Source organism: Thamnophis sirtalis, unplaced genomic scaffold, assembly GCF_051295495.1.
Source record: "Thamnophis sirtalis isolate CommonGarterSnake01/CBP01778 unplaced genomic scaffold, rThaSir2_p1.2 scaffold_3, whole genome shotgun sequence".
Lineage (NCBI taxonomy): Eukaryota > Metazoa > Chordata > Lepidosauria > Squamata > Natricidae > Thamnophis > Thamnophis sirtalis.
Window position 1 is genome coordinate 140,676,047 of NW_028261383.1, and position 18,036 is coordinate 140,694,082.

The following is an 18,036-nucleotide window of genomic DNA, read 5'->3' on the forward strand; positions in this document are numbered from 1 at the left end:
TTAAGCCTGTAGCTGCATGTAACTCTTCTACTCGGGTGCGACTGCCTACTCTGATGTAACTCTTTTGCTTGGATGCGGCTAACCAGGAAAGAGGCTATGATGACACTGAGTGGGGGTGTGCCTGAGGGTGTGGGTCATGGTGATTGGTGATGGTGGGTGGGTGTCATCTGGGGGGAGTTGTGGATGGAGCTGGGTGGGGTAACGGTATGTATGTGTGTGTGTGTGTGTGTGTGTGTGTGTATATATATATATATATATATATATATATATATATATATATATATATATATATATATATATATATATATATATATATATATATATATATATATATATATATATATATATATATATATACTTAAAGTCACAACCCCTGGTATGCCCAAGTGTGGGAGGAAGGTCACACTTCCACTCTCTGTCATTAGGCTCGTCACAAGAGTCCATCCAGACAGAAACCCAATATTTTTACTGTTGCCTTTGTTATATTTGTGTTTTTATTTCCCAGTAAGGGAAATAAATCCCAGTAAGGATATGGCTAGCTGATGAGAGCTAAATAGCTTGAAATAGATCTATACTAGTCTTCCTTTATTTATTTATCAGCACAAATAAAAACATATATATATATATATATATATATATATATATATATATATATATATATATATATATATATATATATATATATATATATATATATATATATATATATATATATATATATATATATATATATGGGTGATGGTGTTAATTTGGTTAGAACTGACTTGGATTTGATTACCTTTGTATCATTGTCATTTAGTGCTGGTTCTCACGTAGTTTCTTAGATAGAAATAAAGGTTTTTCACCAAACAAATTTAATCTCTGTTTGTATGCAAAGTGAACGCCGGAACGTGACAGAAAAGTCAGTTCTCCCCCTATCAATTCACTTCAGTTCGTGTTTGGTCTGAATGATGTCTGAAGGAGCAGAGGCAGCAGCAGTGGTCCTACCTGAGGTCACTCATTTGGTCATTTGGTCATTCCAACACAGGAGGAGGAAACAGAGGTAGCTGTAAGACGTAAGGAGAGTCCCTTAGTAGACCAGGCCTCTGCCACTGGGGCTATTCCTACATATCAACCAGTGGTGTCAGTGAATGAGTGGTGGAAGTGTACGGGGTAAACAATCAGCTCAGAACTACCTGTGCCTTCTCCCCGGGGGGGGTGTCACCTCACTTGGTGGAGAGAAAGGAGGGTGACTGAAGATGAAGAGGGTAATTGGAGCTACTCCACTGCCTTGGGTAGCTGGACAATGGATTGTCTGAGGGAGTGGTTTGGGGAGGCTAGCTTCCGTGATAGCAGTTCTGGTTATCAAGAGAACAGAGAGGACGGCTGGTCAGATAGCAGGAATACATCACAGCCCCCTTCCCAGCCTATCCCTCGCTTCTGTCTAGCCAGTCCAAAGTTGAGGTTGGGTGCATCCCAGGAATATACCCAGGCCAGTGGCAGGGAGCTGGACCCACAGTTGCCTTCAAGGCTTCCACCCAAACAGCAAAGCCACAGGCAGTATCTAGTGCCCATCCAGTGTATACTTGGTCAGCTGGAAGTGGACAAGAAAGGCTATAGTGGGGGGTCCTTGGGAGCCTCCCTCCTTGAAGGTCTCTTTCGATGGTAACCCAGACAAAATAGCCATTTTCTTGGGTCATGTGATAAAGCATATGGACCGAATTGGCCATTTGAACACTTCACAATGGGCCATAGTGATGGCCATTGCAGGGGTCTTGGAGGGAGAAGCTGCAGATTGGGCTGCGGACCTCTACAGCAAACACAGTCCACAGTTGCGGCATTGTGGCCTCTTTTTGGATGCCCTCCGAGAACGGTGTGAGGATCTGACCCGGGTACAAAGGGTTGAAAGGGAGTTGATGGCATTACGACCGGTTGCTGATTATATACGATATTTCCTGGCGGTTGTCAGGAAAACTAAGAGACTGGCCAGAGAGACTATATCAGTTTAAGACCGGCTTAGATGGATCAATCTGGCAGGCATGTGTATATCGAGGCCTACAACGCCGCCTGTGGTCCTGGTATGAAACCGCTACAGCAGTGTTTTTCAACCTTTTTTGTGCAAAGGCACACTTTTTTCATGAAAAAACTCACGAGGCACACCACCATTAGAAAATGTTAAAAAAATTTAACTCTGTGCCTATATTGACTATCGGCGGGTGTTTTTCCCACGGCACACCTTACACTATGTCACGGCACACTAGTGTGCCGCGGCCCAGTGGTTGAAAAACACTGCGCTACAGAACTAGAAGCGGAGTTGAGGGACCTTAGACCCAGAGACGAGGGAAATGCTAGACCACGCCATTTCCTCGACCGTACAGTGAGCCGTTCTCCGGGATCCTTGATGTTGGCGGCAAGGTCAACGGAAAAGACAGTAACAAACAGACCTCCCATTATATGTTTCCAGTGTGGAAAACCCGGGCACAGAGCAGTGGACTGCAACACAATAACTCCAGCCGCACAGCCTAAGCCAGTCCAGGCGAGTCCAGTTCCACCTAATACGGTCCGGAAAACCATGAGGAAAATGCCGGAGAAATCCCGGGGCATTCACCAAGCTGCCACTGAAAACTCCACAGTGGGGGTTGATGACTCTCGAGATCTAGCATATGCAAGTCCTCCAGCGGAAGGGTGAGAAACTGATGAAGAGGGTGAAAATGACCCTATGGTGAGTAGGCCAATAAAACCCTTCTGTGCGCCTGTTATCCTCACTGCTCAGAGGCCTTGGACGTATGACACCATAATTGATTCTGGGAGTACTTGTTGCCTCATAAGTCTAAGCATGGTGAGGCAACTGGGGATAAAAGTTCAAAACCTGTCTCGTCCCCTATGGTTTGAACAAGTAGATGGGTAAGTGTTGGGTGGGGCACCATCTACCCAGATTACAGAGAAAATCAAACTCGAGCTTGGGGACCATTGGGAGTTAATCTGGTTTATCGTAGTGCCACAGATGACGGAAACTGTGATACTTGTCCTTGCATGGCTGGATAAGTAGGTCCCCCTCATATGGGGGGGCGGGGTTGTCAGTGTATACCCATTGGGGTGGGCCCTGAACCACTGCCACATGAACAGCTAAGCACAGGAAGTTGGCTCACAGGGAATGGTCAGCAGCAGGAACTAGAGATGTTGAAGGGTATGGACCAATTAGTAGGGGTCCCAGAGGAATACACCGATTTAGCTGAGGTTTTTAATGAAAAAGAGTGAAACATCCTCCCTCCACACCATTCTACTGACTGTGCAATCGAAATCATGCCAGGAGCCAAGCTCCCCAAGCCAAGGTTATACTATATGATATCCAAAGAGTTAGAGGAGATGAGAAAATATATTGACAAGAACTTGGCACGGGATTTTATACAGCCAGCAAGATCCTCTATTGCAGTCCCTGTGTTATTCAGAGAGAAAAAGGATGGTGGTCTGCGTATATGTATAGACTTTCGGGGTATAAACGGAGTGTGCGTAGAGCATATGTACCCGCTGCCACTCAAAAAGGATATGCTGGCCCGTTTATCTGAGGGAGTGATTTTCACTAAGTTAGATCTGAGGGAGACTTATTATCAGGATCCGAGAAGGGGATGAGTGGATGCCGGAACGTGACACCGTATATCTCCATCTTGGAAAAACTATCCATAATTTGTAAAGAACAAGCAATTATAGGTGCTACAGATATCAATTACATCTAGGATTAAATGATGTAAAAAACGAAGACTAATTTCCCCAGATTAAAAACACAGAGATTTGAATACAAATAATAGATTATATCTATTTGTTTCCTTTCTAGTAGCAAATAACAAGAATTAATTTAAATTGCACCTTTTATAAATCTCAGAAGAAAGGGACAATCTTGCAGAGTAACACCCATTAATTATTTTACAATAATATTTTTGGGGGAATTAATGATATTTAAATGTATAGGAAATAGCACATTAAAGCAAGAATAGTCTTTAATAGTCAGGCTTATTTTGCATTTAACATCCATTTCTATTTCATTCTCTTAACAATATTATGTGTAACAGATTACCTCCATCTGTGCAAATGTCAATTATTGTAATTGGTAGAAAGAATAAGTTTGAGGAACAGGAGGAAGAGCTACTATGAAAACAATGGTCAGATAAAAGAAATCTGAGCCCGGGGCAGAACTGTAATCTAAGCAAGCATTTCAGACAAGACCCATAATTGAACAGTTCTATTTCACTTGCAGATTAAATGAAAAATAATTTCTTAGTGTTTAGACATTTGAAGAAATAATAATATGCATACCATGCCTACAGTCTTCATCTGCCTTTCCATAGTTTTTCTGTAAAAAATGAAAAAGAATGGTGAGCCATAAATTTATAACCAGTAGATTTGTGTTCTTTAAATAATTAAAATTATTTTCATCAGAATTTTTTATTTATTCAGAATTTCACAATCTATAAACATAATCAGGAAGCCAAGCTGTGACAGCTCCTATAGCAACCAAAATTCACTCAAAGCGAGAAAAATAATCCAAGCAGCTTCTTTCTTTACAGATGTGAAGAGAAGGTTAAAAACTAACTATATCTTGTCAATCTGCCACCTCATTTTGCCTTGGTTGCCAAAAAGAAGATATGAAAATATGAGGCCAGCATTTTTTTTACAAGCCAAGGCTTGTGACTCTAACTCACACATTAAAGTGAGGAAGGATAAGACCAAAGAGCTCCCCTTAATGAAAAAATTGCACATTTTCTAATTCTTGAGATCTCCAGCTGAAGATGAGCAGGACAGAGCAGGACAGTTGAAATTGCAGGTGAACCAAAAGTAAAACAGTAATTTGAAGAAACGTCTTGGACAAGAAGCGAAACATTTTCAAAGAAAAACCAGAAAGTCCAGTTGCCTCTTGAAAAAGCACCTTTGGGACAACCATGACCGGGATGACTAAGAATCTCCATAGACAAAAGTAAGACAATTCAGCTACCAAGAGGACACCAACAAGAAAACACTAGAAGGCAAAGAGGTTCTGGGAGTGACACAAAGGCATCCCATGGAAGTGCCCAAACTTAGGTGTAGCCAGATATCTGGCATCAAAATTGATACATAAAATGTACATCATGAATGTTACATTTTAAATGCATTTTCCTAAGAATGTATTTTTTCTAAACTCTCTTCATCTTTTCAATTTAAATACTTATAGGTACCACGAATAAAAGGAAGTAGCATGAAAAGTCACAAATAAAAAATCCACATTATTTTATCTGTAGTTTGTGTCTTCTTTCTACTCAGAAGCCACATCCGGCAGATAATCACTGGGACAAATAAAACCTGTACAATTGGTATTTGAAAGCTATTTTACATTCACATTGGTCAGAAGCTAATTTATAAAATGTCTCTTATTTTAAATAATAATTTAAATGTTATTTTGTTTAAAAGTTGTTGAGTAACTTTCATACTCTTAAAATCTTTCCACGCTTTTCTGAAGCATATTACCTCATTGATTTAATCTAAGGCAGATCAAATCTCAAAAAACTATTCAGGGCAAGCCACGTTTTAAAATTCACTGTGTATCAGATCTATTACCCCAATCCAGTAACTTCCAAGGCTTCCACTGGATATCCCTGCTGTTTGGTTTCCTCATCATCACTCCTTAAGAATTACCCTAGTGACTGAATCTTTCATTTATTTCCTCCCAGACCAACTTCCTCTGTCAATGTCATTTTTCTTTTTTTAGAAGTTCAGATGTTACATTTTATCTCATATGGAAGAAAGCAATATATATGGGAGCAAACACTTAGGAAACCTACAAACATAGGAAACAAGACTGGCAACCATCACCGTGATACAGCCAAGCAGATCAAACACATGAATCCACAAAGAAATGTTTGCTGCAAGCAGCCTAAGAGTGTAGTGTCAAGCAATGCCTTAATTTCAATTCCTGCTTGCACAACCACACCAAACTACTCTACTTGATTCTGTTGGAAGCATCGCACTCACAACTTGTAAAGAAGAAGCAGTTCCACAGAGAAGACTTTCAATTTTGATGCAGTCGATTTCAGCCTGACATGCTTCCAAGAAGTGAGTGAGAGGATATTGGCAGAGAGAAAACACAGGCTTCTGAACAGTGCTTCACTGTCACTTTGTATTCCTGCTGTTTGGGTGATTCACATGCTTAGTTACATGACTTCTCTGGTCTTCTGTCTGCCGTGACTCAGCCACAGAAATCGTAATACGAAATGCAGGATAGCTTTAACACCCACACTCCTGCATACACACATATCTCACCCTACAGTTTTGCATGTTAAGTAATTCTCTGTTTTCATTTTCAACAAAATCTTCTCCCAATATTTCCTCAAACCACTGCATGGACACTCGATTTAGCGAAAGTAAATTACCGTCTTTTTCTTTTACTACAACAGAAGAAGCTGTTAGAATCCCCAGTCGATTAGAAATTGAAAATCATGATCACTTTTATGCAATTGTTTTCTCTACCCTCCTCACACCATTGTGAAATGTGACTGGGCATACTGTAATTCACCACTCTGCCATGGTCAGATTGCGAAATCTGTTAAAGACAGTCCACAAGTTGTGCTATTAAATATATCCTTAATGGCCTAATATGTTATATGCCAGCTTTAATTCAGTGAAATCCTACATATTGCTCACCAAGGAGAGCTGAAGAACTGTTGCTAGGAGCATTCATGTCACTAACATCTTCATTACTAATTAGGGCTTCTGGGAATTTTGAAACAGACACCCTGCAGTGATAGCTGATAGTAGAAGTAGGGGAAAAGTCATCTGGACTAGAACAAAAAAGAACTGGGGCACATAAATGAATTAATACATCTGAGAAACTGCTTAATATTAGTAAGCAATGTCAATAAAGCCAGGGAGTTTCACATCTTTTAAACATATTATAATTCTTTGAACAAGCAAAATCTTATACTTTCAAAATACATTGTTGGTGAAGTTAAATACTTCTGTTGATGTGATTATTAAACAATTTAATTAAATAAATGTTAAGCTTATCCACTGAATATAGCTCCTTTTGGCTATTCTGAAAAGGTAGTGCAATAAATATAAATATCATCAGAAATATTTTATCCTCCGTTCCAGCAACACATCAGAAATTGAAATAGACACACAAGAAAGAAACAATGTATGCTTTTCATTCAGTCATCTTTAAAAGCTGGTTTTGAATTATTATTATAAATTTTGGAAAAATAATAAATTAATCTAGACATTAAACTTACGTAAGAACAGGGAGTACTTTCAAAAATAGTTGGGTGTTAGTGAATACTGGCATGTCACCCAAAATGTCACCTTTGGCACGTATGTTATAGATTTGTCATCACTAGTCCAGACCTTGATTCTTAGGCAACTGCTCTATCTATGAGCAACTGTTGTTTTGAGTCTCTAATGTTGTTCCCAATGCCCTTCTGAACTATTGCTCATGTACTGGCCCATATAGCTACTGTATGTAGCTTGGCAGCTATGATGCCTGGCAGGACTTTCCATGTTGTTGGGAGTCAGGTTACTGGCCCGTAGTTTGATGGTGCTGTTACCTGATGGGATCTTTCATAATCAGCACTGTCTTTCTTTGTGTTAGCCAGTCTGGGTGGGAGCCTGCTGCTAGAAGCTAATTTGTCTGCTCTGCTAGGAGTTCATTCACTGTGGCTAGTTTCTTTAGTCGATAGGTATGGATCATGTCCAGGCTAAGTGCTTTCCAGATCTTCATGTTCTTGACTTGTTGTTGGATATCCGTTACTGTGATGATGACTGCTTCCTATTCTGGGAGACTGCTGTCTTCTCAGAACAGGAAGTTCTCTGCTCTCAGTTCCTGCAGCCACTTTGGGTGTTATGTGTCTTCGTTTTCTCCCATGTTCTTCCACTATTGTTCTGCTGTTGGCTCTGCTGTCATTGTGTTGTTGCATTGCAGCTGGGTTCTTCAGTGAACAGTGCATTTATCTTCTTGACCTCTTCTTCTCTAGTGTATCATCTTAGCCTAGTAGCCAGTGTCCTAAGCCTTTGTTTAGCAGTCTCAAGGGCTTCATCTGATTACCTTCTGAGTCATCTTGATCTCAGCCTTCAATTTCATTTTCCATAGGTGGGGGTGGGTGAGTGGGTAGTATGTACTGATTTTTTTCTTGATTGTGTGCACAAGAATCTTCAGGAGTACAGAGACTATAGAGTATACTAATTCATTGGTTTGAGTTATTGTGGTAATAGGGATTGTCCTGAGAGCTCAATTGCAATCTCCTAGCATACTATCTGATAGTATTCCCATTAAACTTTGGTAATTGGTCTCAAGGCTTGACTGTAGCTAGTTTATCTACTGTTTTATGCCTCATATCAGCTGCCTGCTCTATAATGGAAGGGATGGCATTCCAGCTTCAGGTATTGACTGCACTTCTAGTTGTTCCTTCAGATCTTGGGTCTAGGATGCAATGTGTAGTTGGTCTATCTCCAGTTGTGAAAACAGCTTCTTCCCTATGTTACAGCATTAGCTTTCTCAGCAGGGAGGGAGGTCTTCTGTCTATCCATAGTTCTTTCATACTTTTCATATATTCCCTCTCATTAGGTCTGCCATTGTAGTAATGTTCAATTAATTTCAGGTTATCTTGTCTTACATGTATGGTTTCTTCCAGTAGCCTACTTATCCATGCTTATCTCACATGACTTTGTTAATCTGGGAGACATCTAAGCGGCACAGTTGGTGTCACTCTTTAAACACATGAAGCATTAATTAAGTATTAGGAGCCCCAAAACCCCTACTGGTAATGTAGGTACCAGCCCAGATTCAAACCCAAGCCTTTCACATCAAAGAGTGGTGCTCTAAGCATTATACTCTCTAGCCATTCACATATATAGGGAATTAATGTAGGGTAGTATAGATTTCTCTGTTTATGAAGAAATATGAAAGAATTTTTCAAAGAAATAAGGGAGGTATAAAGTTCCAAATGCGGGAAAGATAGCTTTTGGGTAATATGAAGAGAAAACCTCATCTAAATATGGACCTGGGAGAAAGCAATGGAAAAAACTAGATTTAAAATGGTATAACTTCAGGAAAAAATGCTATGGTTTCTTTAGTTAAAAAAATATTTCAAGATAGATACACTCAGCAGAATGAATTGAAAGTGGATGTAAGAAAAGAGGAAACTGGAACAGAACAAAAATATTTATTATGATGGAGTGTCACAGAAATAAGTGAAACATCATAAATTGAAAGGTGTAGGAAAAGAGGCAAAGTTAGGGGCAGACTCAAGAGAGAAATAAGTCTGGAGTTGTTACGTTCCCACAAGCCAAGTCCAGTCCTCCCTTAAATTCTGTTGATTCTTATCTAGCACTGATTGTTAATTGACTAGATTCTTGTGCATAGGCATGAGTAATAAATCTGCTTAACATGGGATCCTGATTCTTTGTACTTGTCAAAAATATGAAAAAGCATGCTTGGTGAAATGAAAAAGTGAAAAGGACTATGGATGAGAAGAATGCATGTAAGAGAATGGTGTAAACATGAGAATTAAAGAAATATATTTTATAATAAGTATAAAGCATTATTGCAAAGGATTTATTTAAAGGAATTAAGGCATAATGGAAATATAGAGTTAAACAAGGATCTTTCAACAGAGTGAACAGAATTAAATACTAGTGATGAAATTATTTTGGATGAAACTAAAGGAATGCTAGAAGTGTCTTAGAAACCTACAGGTGAAACTTGAAAAATTAGAACATTGTGCAAAAGTTTATTTATTTCAGTATGCAACTTAAAAGGTGAAACTAATATATGAGATAGACTCATTACATGCAAAGCAAGATAGTTCAAGCCGTGATTTATCATAATTGTGATGATTATGGCTTACAGCTCATGAAAACTCCAAAGCTACAATCTCAGAAAATTAGAATATCAATAAAACAAGGATTGTACATAGAACAATATCAGACCTCTGAAAAGTATAAGCATGCATATGTACTCATTACTTGGTTGGGCAATTACTGCCTCAATGCGGCATGGCATGGAAGCTATCAGCCTGTGGCACTGCTGAGGTGTTATGGAAGACCAGGATGCTTCAATAGCGGCCTTCAGCTCTTCTGCATTGTTCAGTCTCATGTCTCTCACCTTTCTCTTGGCAATGCCCCATAGATTCTCTATGGGGTTCAGGTCAGGCGAGTTTGCTGGCCAAACACAGTAATCCTAAGGTCATTGAACCAGGTTTTGGTGCTTTTGGCAGTGTGGGCAGGTGCCAAGTCCTGCTGGAAAATGAAGTCAGTATCCCCATAAAGCTTGTCTGTGGAAGGAAGCATGATGTGTTCCAAAATCTCCTGGTAGACGGCTGCGTTGACCCTGGACTTAATGAAGCACAGTGGACCAACACCAGCAGATGACATGGCTCCCCAAATCAACACAGACTGTGGAAACTTCACACTGGACTTCAAGCATCTTGCAGTGTGTACCTCTCCATTCTTCCTCCATACTCTGGGTCCTTGGTTTCCAAATGAGAAGCAAAAGTTGCTCTCATCAGAAAAGAGGACTTTGGACCACTGAGCAACAGATCAGGTCTGTTTTTCTTTAGCCCAGGTAAGACGCTTTTGACGTTGTTTGGTTTTCAGGAGCTGCTTGACAAGAGGAATACGACATTTGAAGCCCATGTCCAGGATCCGTCTGTGTGTGGTGGCTCTTGATGCACTGACTCCAGCCTCAGTCCACTCCTTGTGAAAGTCCGCAACACTTTTGAATGGCCTTTTCCTGACAATCCTCTCTAGGCTGCGGTTATCCTTGCTGCTCGTGCACCTTTTTCTTCCACACTGTTCCCTTCCACATAACTTTCTATTAATGTGCTTTGATGCAGCACTTTGTGAACATCCAACTTCTTTTGCAATTACCCTTTGAGGCTTTCCCTCCTTATGGAGGGTGTCAATGATGGTTTTCTGCACAATTGTCAGGTCAGCAGTCTTTCCCATGATTGTGATTCCTACTGAACCAGACTGAGAGACCATTTAAAGGCTCAGGAACCCTTTGCAGGTGTTATGGCTTAATTAGCTGATTAGAGTGGGACACTGCACCTTTTCACAGATTTTCTGAGATTGTGGATTTGGGGTTTTCATGAGCTGTAATCCATAATCATCACAATTATGACAAATTACAGCTTGAACTATCTTGCTTTGCATGTAATGAGTCTATCTCATATATTAGTTTCACCTTTTAAGTTGCATTACTGAAATAAATGAACTTTTGCACGATATTCTATTTTTTTTAGTTTCACCTGTATATGGGGGGTGACAGTGATATACCAAAGAGCAAAACTGAAACAAACTATAAATCTTACTATGCAAAAAAATCATAAATGCTATGAGGATGCTGAAGAAATTCATGATGTACTGGATCTTATTTATGGAACAAATGTGCACCTTGTTTAGTATATATAAGAAAGCAGTATCTGAGTCTGATTGGATGAATGCCATTACTGTTCTCCTATACAAAGAAAAAAGAACCAAGAAGAACTGCAAAAACTAACATTGTTTTTTCTGGGAATGGCAGCAGAGCTGACTGAAATGGAACACAGTGTGAAAATCAACCATATTTTGAAAGAGTAGTTTGGATTTATGCCGGACACCAAGCGTGCAAACAAAAATGTTCTTCAACAAGTCATTGAAAAATGTATGAATGTAAGAAAGGGAGTATTGTATACTGTACATTTACTAGATTAGATAAAGCTTATGATAAAATGGACATGCTTGAATTATGGAATAGTTTAAATTAATAAGGAGTTAAAATTTGATTGCTGGATGTGAGAAAAGGAGCATGCTTGGGAATAATTGGAAGGTTTAGTGAATTGTTCAATATTCAACCAGAAATTTTGTATTATGGTACCTATAATGTTTTTATAGATAAATTTATAAAGAATTCTTGTGGTGATGTCAGAGGTGGGTTGTTTGGGGTCGTGGATGTATGTATAATTCTGTATACCAATGATGTATTGTTCTCTGAGAATAAATACTCTGCAGCATATGCTAGACAGATTATATGATGGAACAAAAGAAAGGGAAAGACTGAAAATATTGTCATTTAATATAGTATAATTTAATTTAATGTAAGCAACATAAGTTAATATATTAAGCCCTGTAATAGAAGCAAGGAGAAATGTTAAGGACAGAAAAGTAATGACAGATATAATGAAAGGTGTTGTATAAACTATTTTTATTTTCTTAACTCACACTCTTAATTTTTTGGGCTTATTTCTTGCATATGATTGCCTATTCCATATTCAATAATATCTGACAATTTATTGTCTCTTTGACTGATCCATAATTCATAACAGAGGGTCTGGTGAAAAAAGCATGACTTTCACTGAAATGTTTGGTCCATTCAAACAGTGCCCCTGAATAGTTTTAACTATATACTTAAAAGCAATACCAGTGTTTCCACAGTAAATTAGAGATGTCTTTGTAAGAACCACAATGAGATTGGCAATTAATGTTCTGAAGGATTCCCATTTAAATGCCATATGTTAAGCCACTCTTGAACTAAAAGAAAAGCATTCACATCTGCTCATTATTTTGTAGTTTCAAACACTCTTCCTCTCCTTTGATCACTTTCTCTAAAGTTCTTGACTCTTTGATGTATTTGTTCCTAATAGGGGACAGAACTCTGCAAACTGATACTGGATGCCCATTATGCCAATGGATAGATCTTTGGTGTCTGCTGGACTCTATAATCCATTGGTTATTTTTCTTCCAAAATTAAACACAAGCATACTTGAAAATGAAGTACCATTTCTAACATCATCTTCATTTAAAAATAGAGGCTTCATAGTACTCTTACAAAATAAAAACTGTTTTATTTAAAAGTATGCTCAATTATGCTGAGAAAAAACAATTGCAAGCTAAAGAGTACAGAGCATGATAGAGGTGCAGAGTGGAGTGGGGGAGCAATCTCACTATTTTTCTTCTGGCAAGTAAGTGTTGTTAACGGTAGCAGCCTTTTTGTCAAGAGTTCCATGAAATACTTTCTCACAAATGGAAACTTCAGTTATAGATCTTGGTGTCCCAACTGCCTAATGAACTCATTATTCACTCTGCTTGTCTGTTTCATATGAACAGGAAGAAGAATGTGTAAAAATTACAAACAGATATATAGCACAATGAGAAAAAATGTGCAGTGCTTTTTTGTATTTCCAGAACATCCTAACATGTTTGGAGTTAAAAATGTAAGCTCTCTTATGCATTTATGGTGGTCTGTTAAGTAGCAAAATGACTTTTTTACCAGTGGATTTTTATCTTTGAAAACTCTGGCACTCCTATCTATCTCAAAATGGACTTTGGCCACACTTAGATCGGAAGTGTCACAGCCAACATGTCATACATAAAAACAGATATGGCCTTTCAACTGAAGTTGTATATTTGTCACAATAGATAAGGAATAAAAATATTCCCAAGGTCCACTGCAATCTTTGTACAACTATATGTCATGTTAAAAAAAAAACACTGTAAATTAAACTCAGCAGATTTCAACAGCTCATATTTTAAGCTGGCATTATATACAATGTTTATATTCTTATTTCACATGTCAAAAGAAAGGAATGTATGGGGGGATTAGATTTTTTTTGTCTTTTGTGGTCTTGTGTTACACTGAATATAATAAAGTTTATCTAATACTAAGCTGTGTTTAAGTAACGATGGGACACAACAGTTGAAATGGGAGTGTACCATGAGAAGGCATTTTATTGGGAAGTCAGTAACTACTTTTTGAAAAAAAGCACCTTTGGGACAACCATAACCTGGATGACTGAGAATCTCCATAGATGTACAGTTCAGGGGTTCTGAAGATAATCATCATTTGGGGTACACTTAGAGAAAAGGTTAGTTCAACTTAATAAAGTATATCATATTTTTCAGAGTATAAGATGCACTCCCCCCCCAAATAGAGGGTGAAAATTTGGGTGCGTCTTATACACCGAATGCAGCCCCACCTACCCACACCAGAGGCCAAAAATGCAAGGCATGGAAGCAGTGATGGTCTGTGGCAATCCATGCAGCCTGGAACAGCTGATTGGGGATATTCCAACAGTCAGATCCACCCGCCAATCAGCTGTGCTGAATCAGGCTGCAATAAATGCTGAAGCTGACCTGGCTGGTCAGAGTTTGCAACAGCAATCGCATTCAGAAAGTACACATAAGTAACTGATTCAGCAGGATTCAAAATAATAATAATATACAATACAATATCAAAAGCAGGCTTTCCAAGGTAGCAGTAAATACAAACAAAACACAAGCAGTTTCACTTTCAGTTCTCAACTAAGCCAGGCTCCTTCCTATCTCCTTGTTGCTCACACAGCAAATACTGTTTCAGAGTCCTCATTGGCTGACTTACCGTGTTTCCCCAAAAATAAGCTAGGGTCTTATTTTCTTTTGACCTCCAAAATAAGTGCTTGGCCTTATTTTCAGGGAGGTCTTATTATTTTTGAGGTGTAGGAGGCCCCTTAACCTTGGTCCACAGATCAGCTGATCCAGAGAGGGCCGGAAATTCTGTCTTGGCACACTGTTGCCAGCCCTAGTTGTGGGACTGCCGCTCTTTTGCAGCCACCACTAAAGTAAGGGGTGTGGGAGTTAGGATTTGCGGGAGCGGCCTCCGCAAGTTCGTTCTGCATGGATGGCAGGTGCATCTAGGGTGCATGGGGCATATTCTCTCCTCCCCCCTGGAAATGGCGAGGACCATCTGCGCATGGGGTTAATTATTTTAGGGGAGGCTTATTTGGGGGGAGGGCTTATTTTAGCGCATGTGCTCAAAAGCCCATTTGCGCTTATTATCCGGGGAGGTCTTATTTTCAGGGAAACAGGGTATAAATCTGTCTTCTTCTAGATATTCCAACCCACATTCAAGACTGGATAACAGATGACAGTTCAATACTTGATACTATTAGATAAGATGCTTTACTGCAAATAAGAACAAAGGAACATACATGCAGAAAATATGATATAGAATACAGAAATCAATCTAGCTCTCACTTTCTTCCTCCACAGCATGCTTAAACCTTAAATATTATCTCTAGCTTTGAAACTGAAATGCACCTCACCACATTTACATAATGGCTCTGCCTGGCCTGAGCAAAGCTGGTTTCTCCTTGCCAGATTCATCTTTTACTGTCAGCCCTAGGAGGCAGACATGATTAGGAAAATATCTCCACTGGAAGACTAGAATATAGAGATAGTCCTACAAACACAACTGAGACCAGAGTTTCTGTTGCTAAGCAAGTAGTTGTTAAGTGAGTAACATTCAATTTTATGACTTTTCTTGTCATGATTGTCAAGTGAATCACTGCGTTGTTACGTGAATCAGGCAATTATTAAGCAAATCCAGCTTCCAACTTTGCTTGTTGGAAGCTGGCTGGGAAAGCTTGACATGACCTGTTGACCACTGCAACAGACGTAAGCATATGCCAGTTCCCAAGCAGCCAAATTTTGATCATATGACCATGGGGATGCTGCAATGGTCCAAACTGCATGAAGTTGTCATAAATCAATTTTTTCAGTGCCGTTGTGACTTCAAACAGTCACTGTTTGAATGGTTGTAAGTCAAGGATTACCCGTACTTTATCAAGTTAGGCTAAAATGACAGAATCTTTCATATCTGATTATGCCTTTATTTGTGGCCTTTCTCTCTTATTCCCCAGTGAGCAGAGCAGACTCAGCCTGAATCTCTTTGTAATAATGTTTTCCTTCTCGGGACTGAAGGAATGTTTCTGTCCTTGTTGTTTATGAAAAGCTTTCTGACTATCTGCTTCAAGGCCATTGCCCTGTCTCTCTGTATTTACATCCTGATAGCACAACTGCACAGTTCCATCAAGTGTTTTGATGGCAATCTTCACTACTTCTCTCTTTCTGGAGTCCTGAGCAGGGAAAATCAGTTTGACTGGGGAAAACAAGCCTGCCAAACAACCAGCTGCCCACCTTCTGTCTCTCTACATTAGCCTTTCTTCCCCTACTCAGAAGTCACGATTTCCAGGCCAGCTTCTTTATGTCTGGGAAGAAGAGTGGGGTTGTCACTGAAGTGCCACCTGCTCTTTTTACATTCCAGACACAGTTATTGAACTACAGGTAATCCTCAACTTACAACCACAATTGAGCCCAAATTTTATGTTGCTAAGTGAGAAATTTGTTAAGTGAGTTTTGCCCCATTTTATGACTTTTCTTACCACATTTGGTAAATCAGTCACTGCAGTGGTTAAATTAGTAATCCGGTTAAGTGAATCTGGCTTCACCACTGACTTTGCTTGGCAGAAGTTTGCAAAAGGGGATCACGTGATCCCGGGATACTGCAACCGTTGTAAATAGGAACCACTTGGCAAGCATTCAAATATAAATCACCCAACCATGGGGATGCTGTGATGGTCATAAGTATGAAAAATGATCGTAAGTCACTTTTTTCAGTGCCGTTATAACTTCCAATGGTCACTAAGCGAACTGTTGTAAGTTGATGACTATTTGTATTCATTACATAGATGCATGAGTGCTGAAGTTATTTGCCTTAGAAAGAAAAGTAATTCCTTCATGAAAATGAAAAACAAGGAAGTTCCTAAACTTGTCAATATCTACTGGAGTGAGTCTCTATGTTAAAGAATAAGAATAATGATAAGAAAGATAATGTAAGTCTGGATAGTGAACTTCGCAACATCTGGAGAAAACAGAAAAGGAAAAAAATAAAGAAAATCATAAAATATATGACAAGAATGCAAAGAGAATGACTATAGCAAAAGAAAGCAAAGATATCTGGAGCATCACTTGAAAACCATCAGCATTAACAAAATCACCATCAGTCAACTGCAAAAGGCAGCTTTACTCTGAATAGCTTATATCCGGTGACAATACCTTTAATATTTAATTAAACAACAATGGACTTGATAGGTAGACAAAAAAGCCAACTCCAGTCTAAACATCTGGCTGATTAGGCAACCATCCATAAGTACTTCTATGGGAAATCTTGCTTTTCTAGTAGATGTATCTTATCATCTGAATGCACTGAACTTAGAATTTTAGAGGTGAATTGCATAGATCTATTAAGGACAGAAAGGCCTGGAGGAACATTGTTCATAGGGTAGCAATGGGTTGGACATGACTTCACAACTAACAACAAAACATTAAGGGTTAATAAATGATGGGTGGGGGAGAAATAGCCAGCAATCTGATCCATCTTCCAACTCTGCTATGTCTTTCTCAGAGCCAAAGTAAATAGATAACAATTTGCAAATCATTACTTCTCAGAAGGCCTGCATATTGCTCCATTATCAGAAAAAAGGTAAATCACTTCCCCATCCATGAAACATTTGCAAACAAGAAATTAGAAAGGCCCTGCCATAGCAAATATAGCACTAAAATGGAAATATCTAATTACCAAGATTTCTATAAATTATTGCATTTTACCTTTCAATAAATCCAATTAAAGTATTTGTGTGAGTCTTGTTTTTTGTTGACAAGACCTTGAGACGGGCTTCCTTAATTAAAGCTAAATCCTAATCTTTAAAAAAGAGTTTTCAGATATAATCTTTAAGTTAGTAAAACACAGTTTTGTTCATAGTTTAATGCTTTTATACCACTTAAACCACAAATTCAACTTTCTTGTACCTTTTTACCATAGAAATTCACAATGCTGCCAAGGAAATACAAAAGGAGTTAATTGGGCTTCAGTATTCTGAAGAATATAAATGCTAGAGTTTAATATTTTTGCACATTTCTTTGTAAATACATACATACATACATACACATAGTTTTTCTTTTTTATGAATGTTAACAAATCTGTATTGAAGTCAAGACCTGCTGAGGAACATTTGCAAGCAACACTAAGTGTCTCTTTGTCTCAAACTAAATAAAAGATCATAAAAATCAAATCAAATCAATGTAATGAAAATTAGCTCTTTTGCAGTAGTTTACCCAACTATTTATGTTTAACTGAATAGCATTGTATTCTTCATTTCTGATTCATTAGAGACTTTTGTATCAATGCATTAATTCATTCAATATTGCAATTCTTGAGCTATAATGAACTCATACAATACCTGT

The 18,036-nt window shown here is 38.6% G+C and overlaps 1 protein-coding gene across 5 annotated transcripts in view; it reads right to left on the reverse strand.

The window, feature by feature from the left end:
* HELZ (helicase with zinc finger) overlaps positions 1–18,036 on the reverse strand; it is a 150,435-nt gene that overhangs the window by 110,602 nt on the left and 21,797 nt on the right. For all 5 annotated transcript variants that reach the window (XM_087710231.1, XM_087710229.1, XM_087710227.1 and 2 more), the window contains exon 2: positions 4,291–4,327. Coding sequence is in view for 4 of the 5 variants with exons in the window: in XM_087710229.1 (XP_087566355.1) it covers positions 4,291–4,327 (37 nt within the window). In the remaining variant the exon portion in view is untranslated. The remainder of the gene's footprint in view (positions 1–4,290; positions 4,328–18,036) is intronic.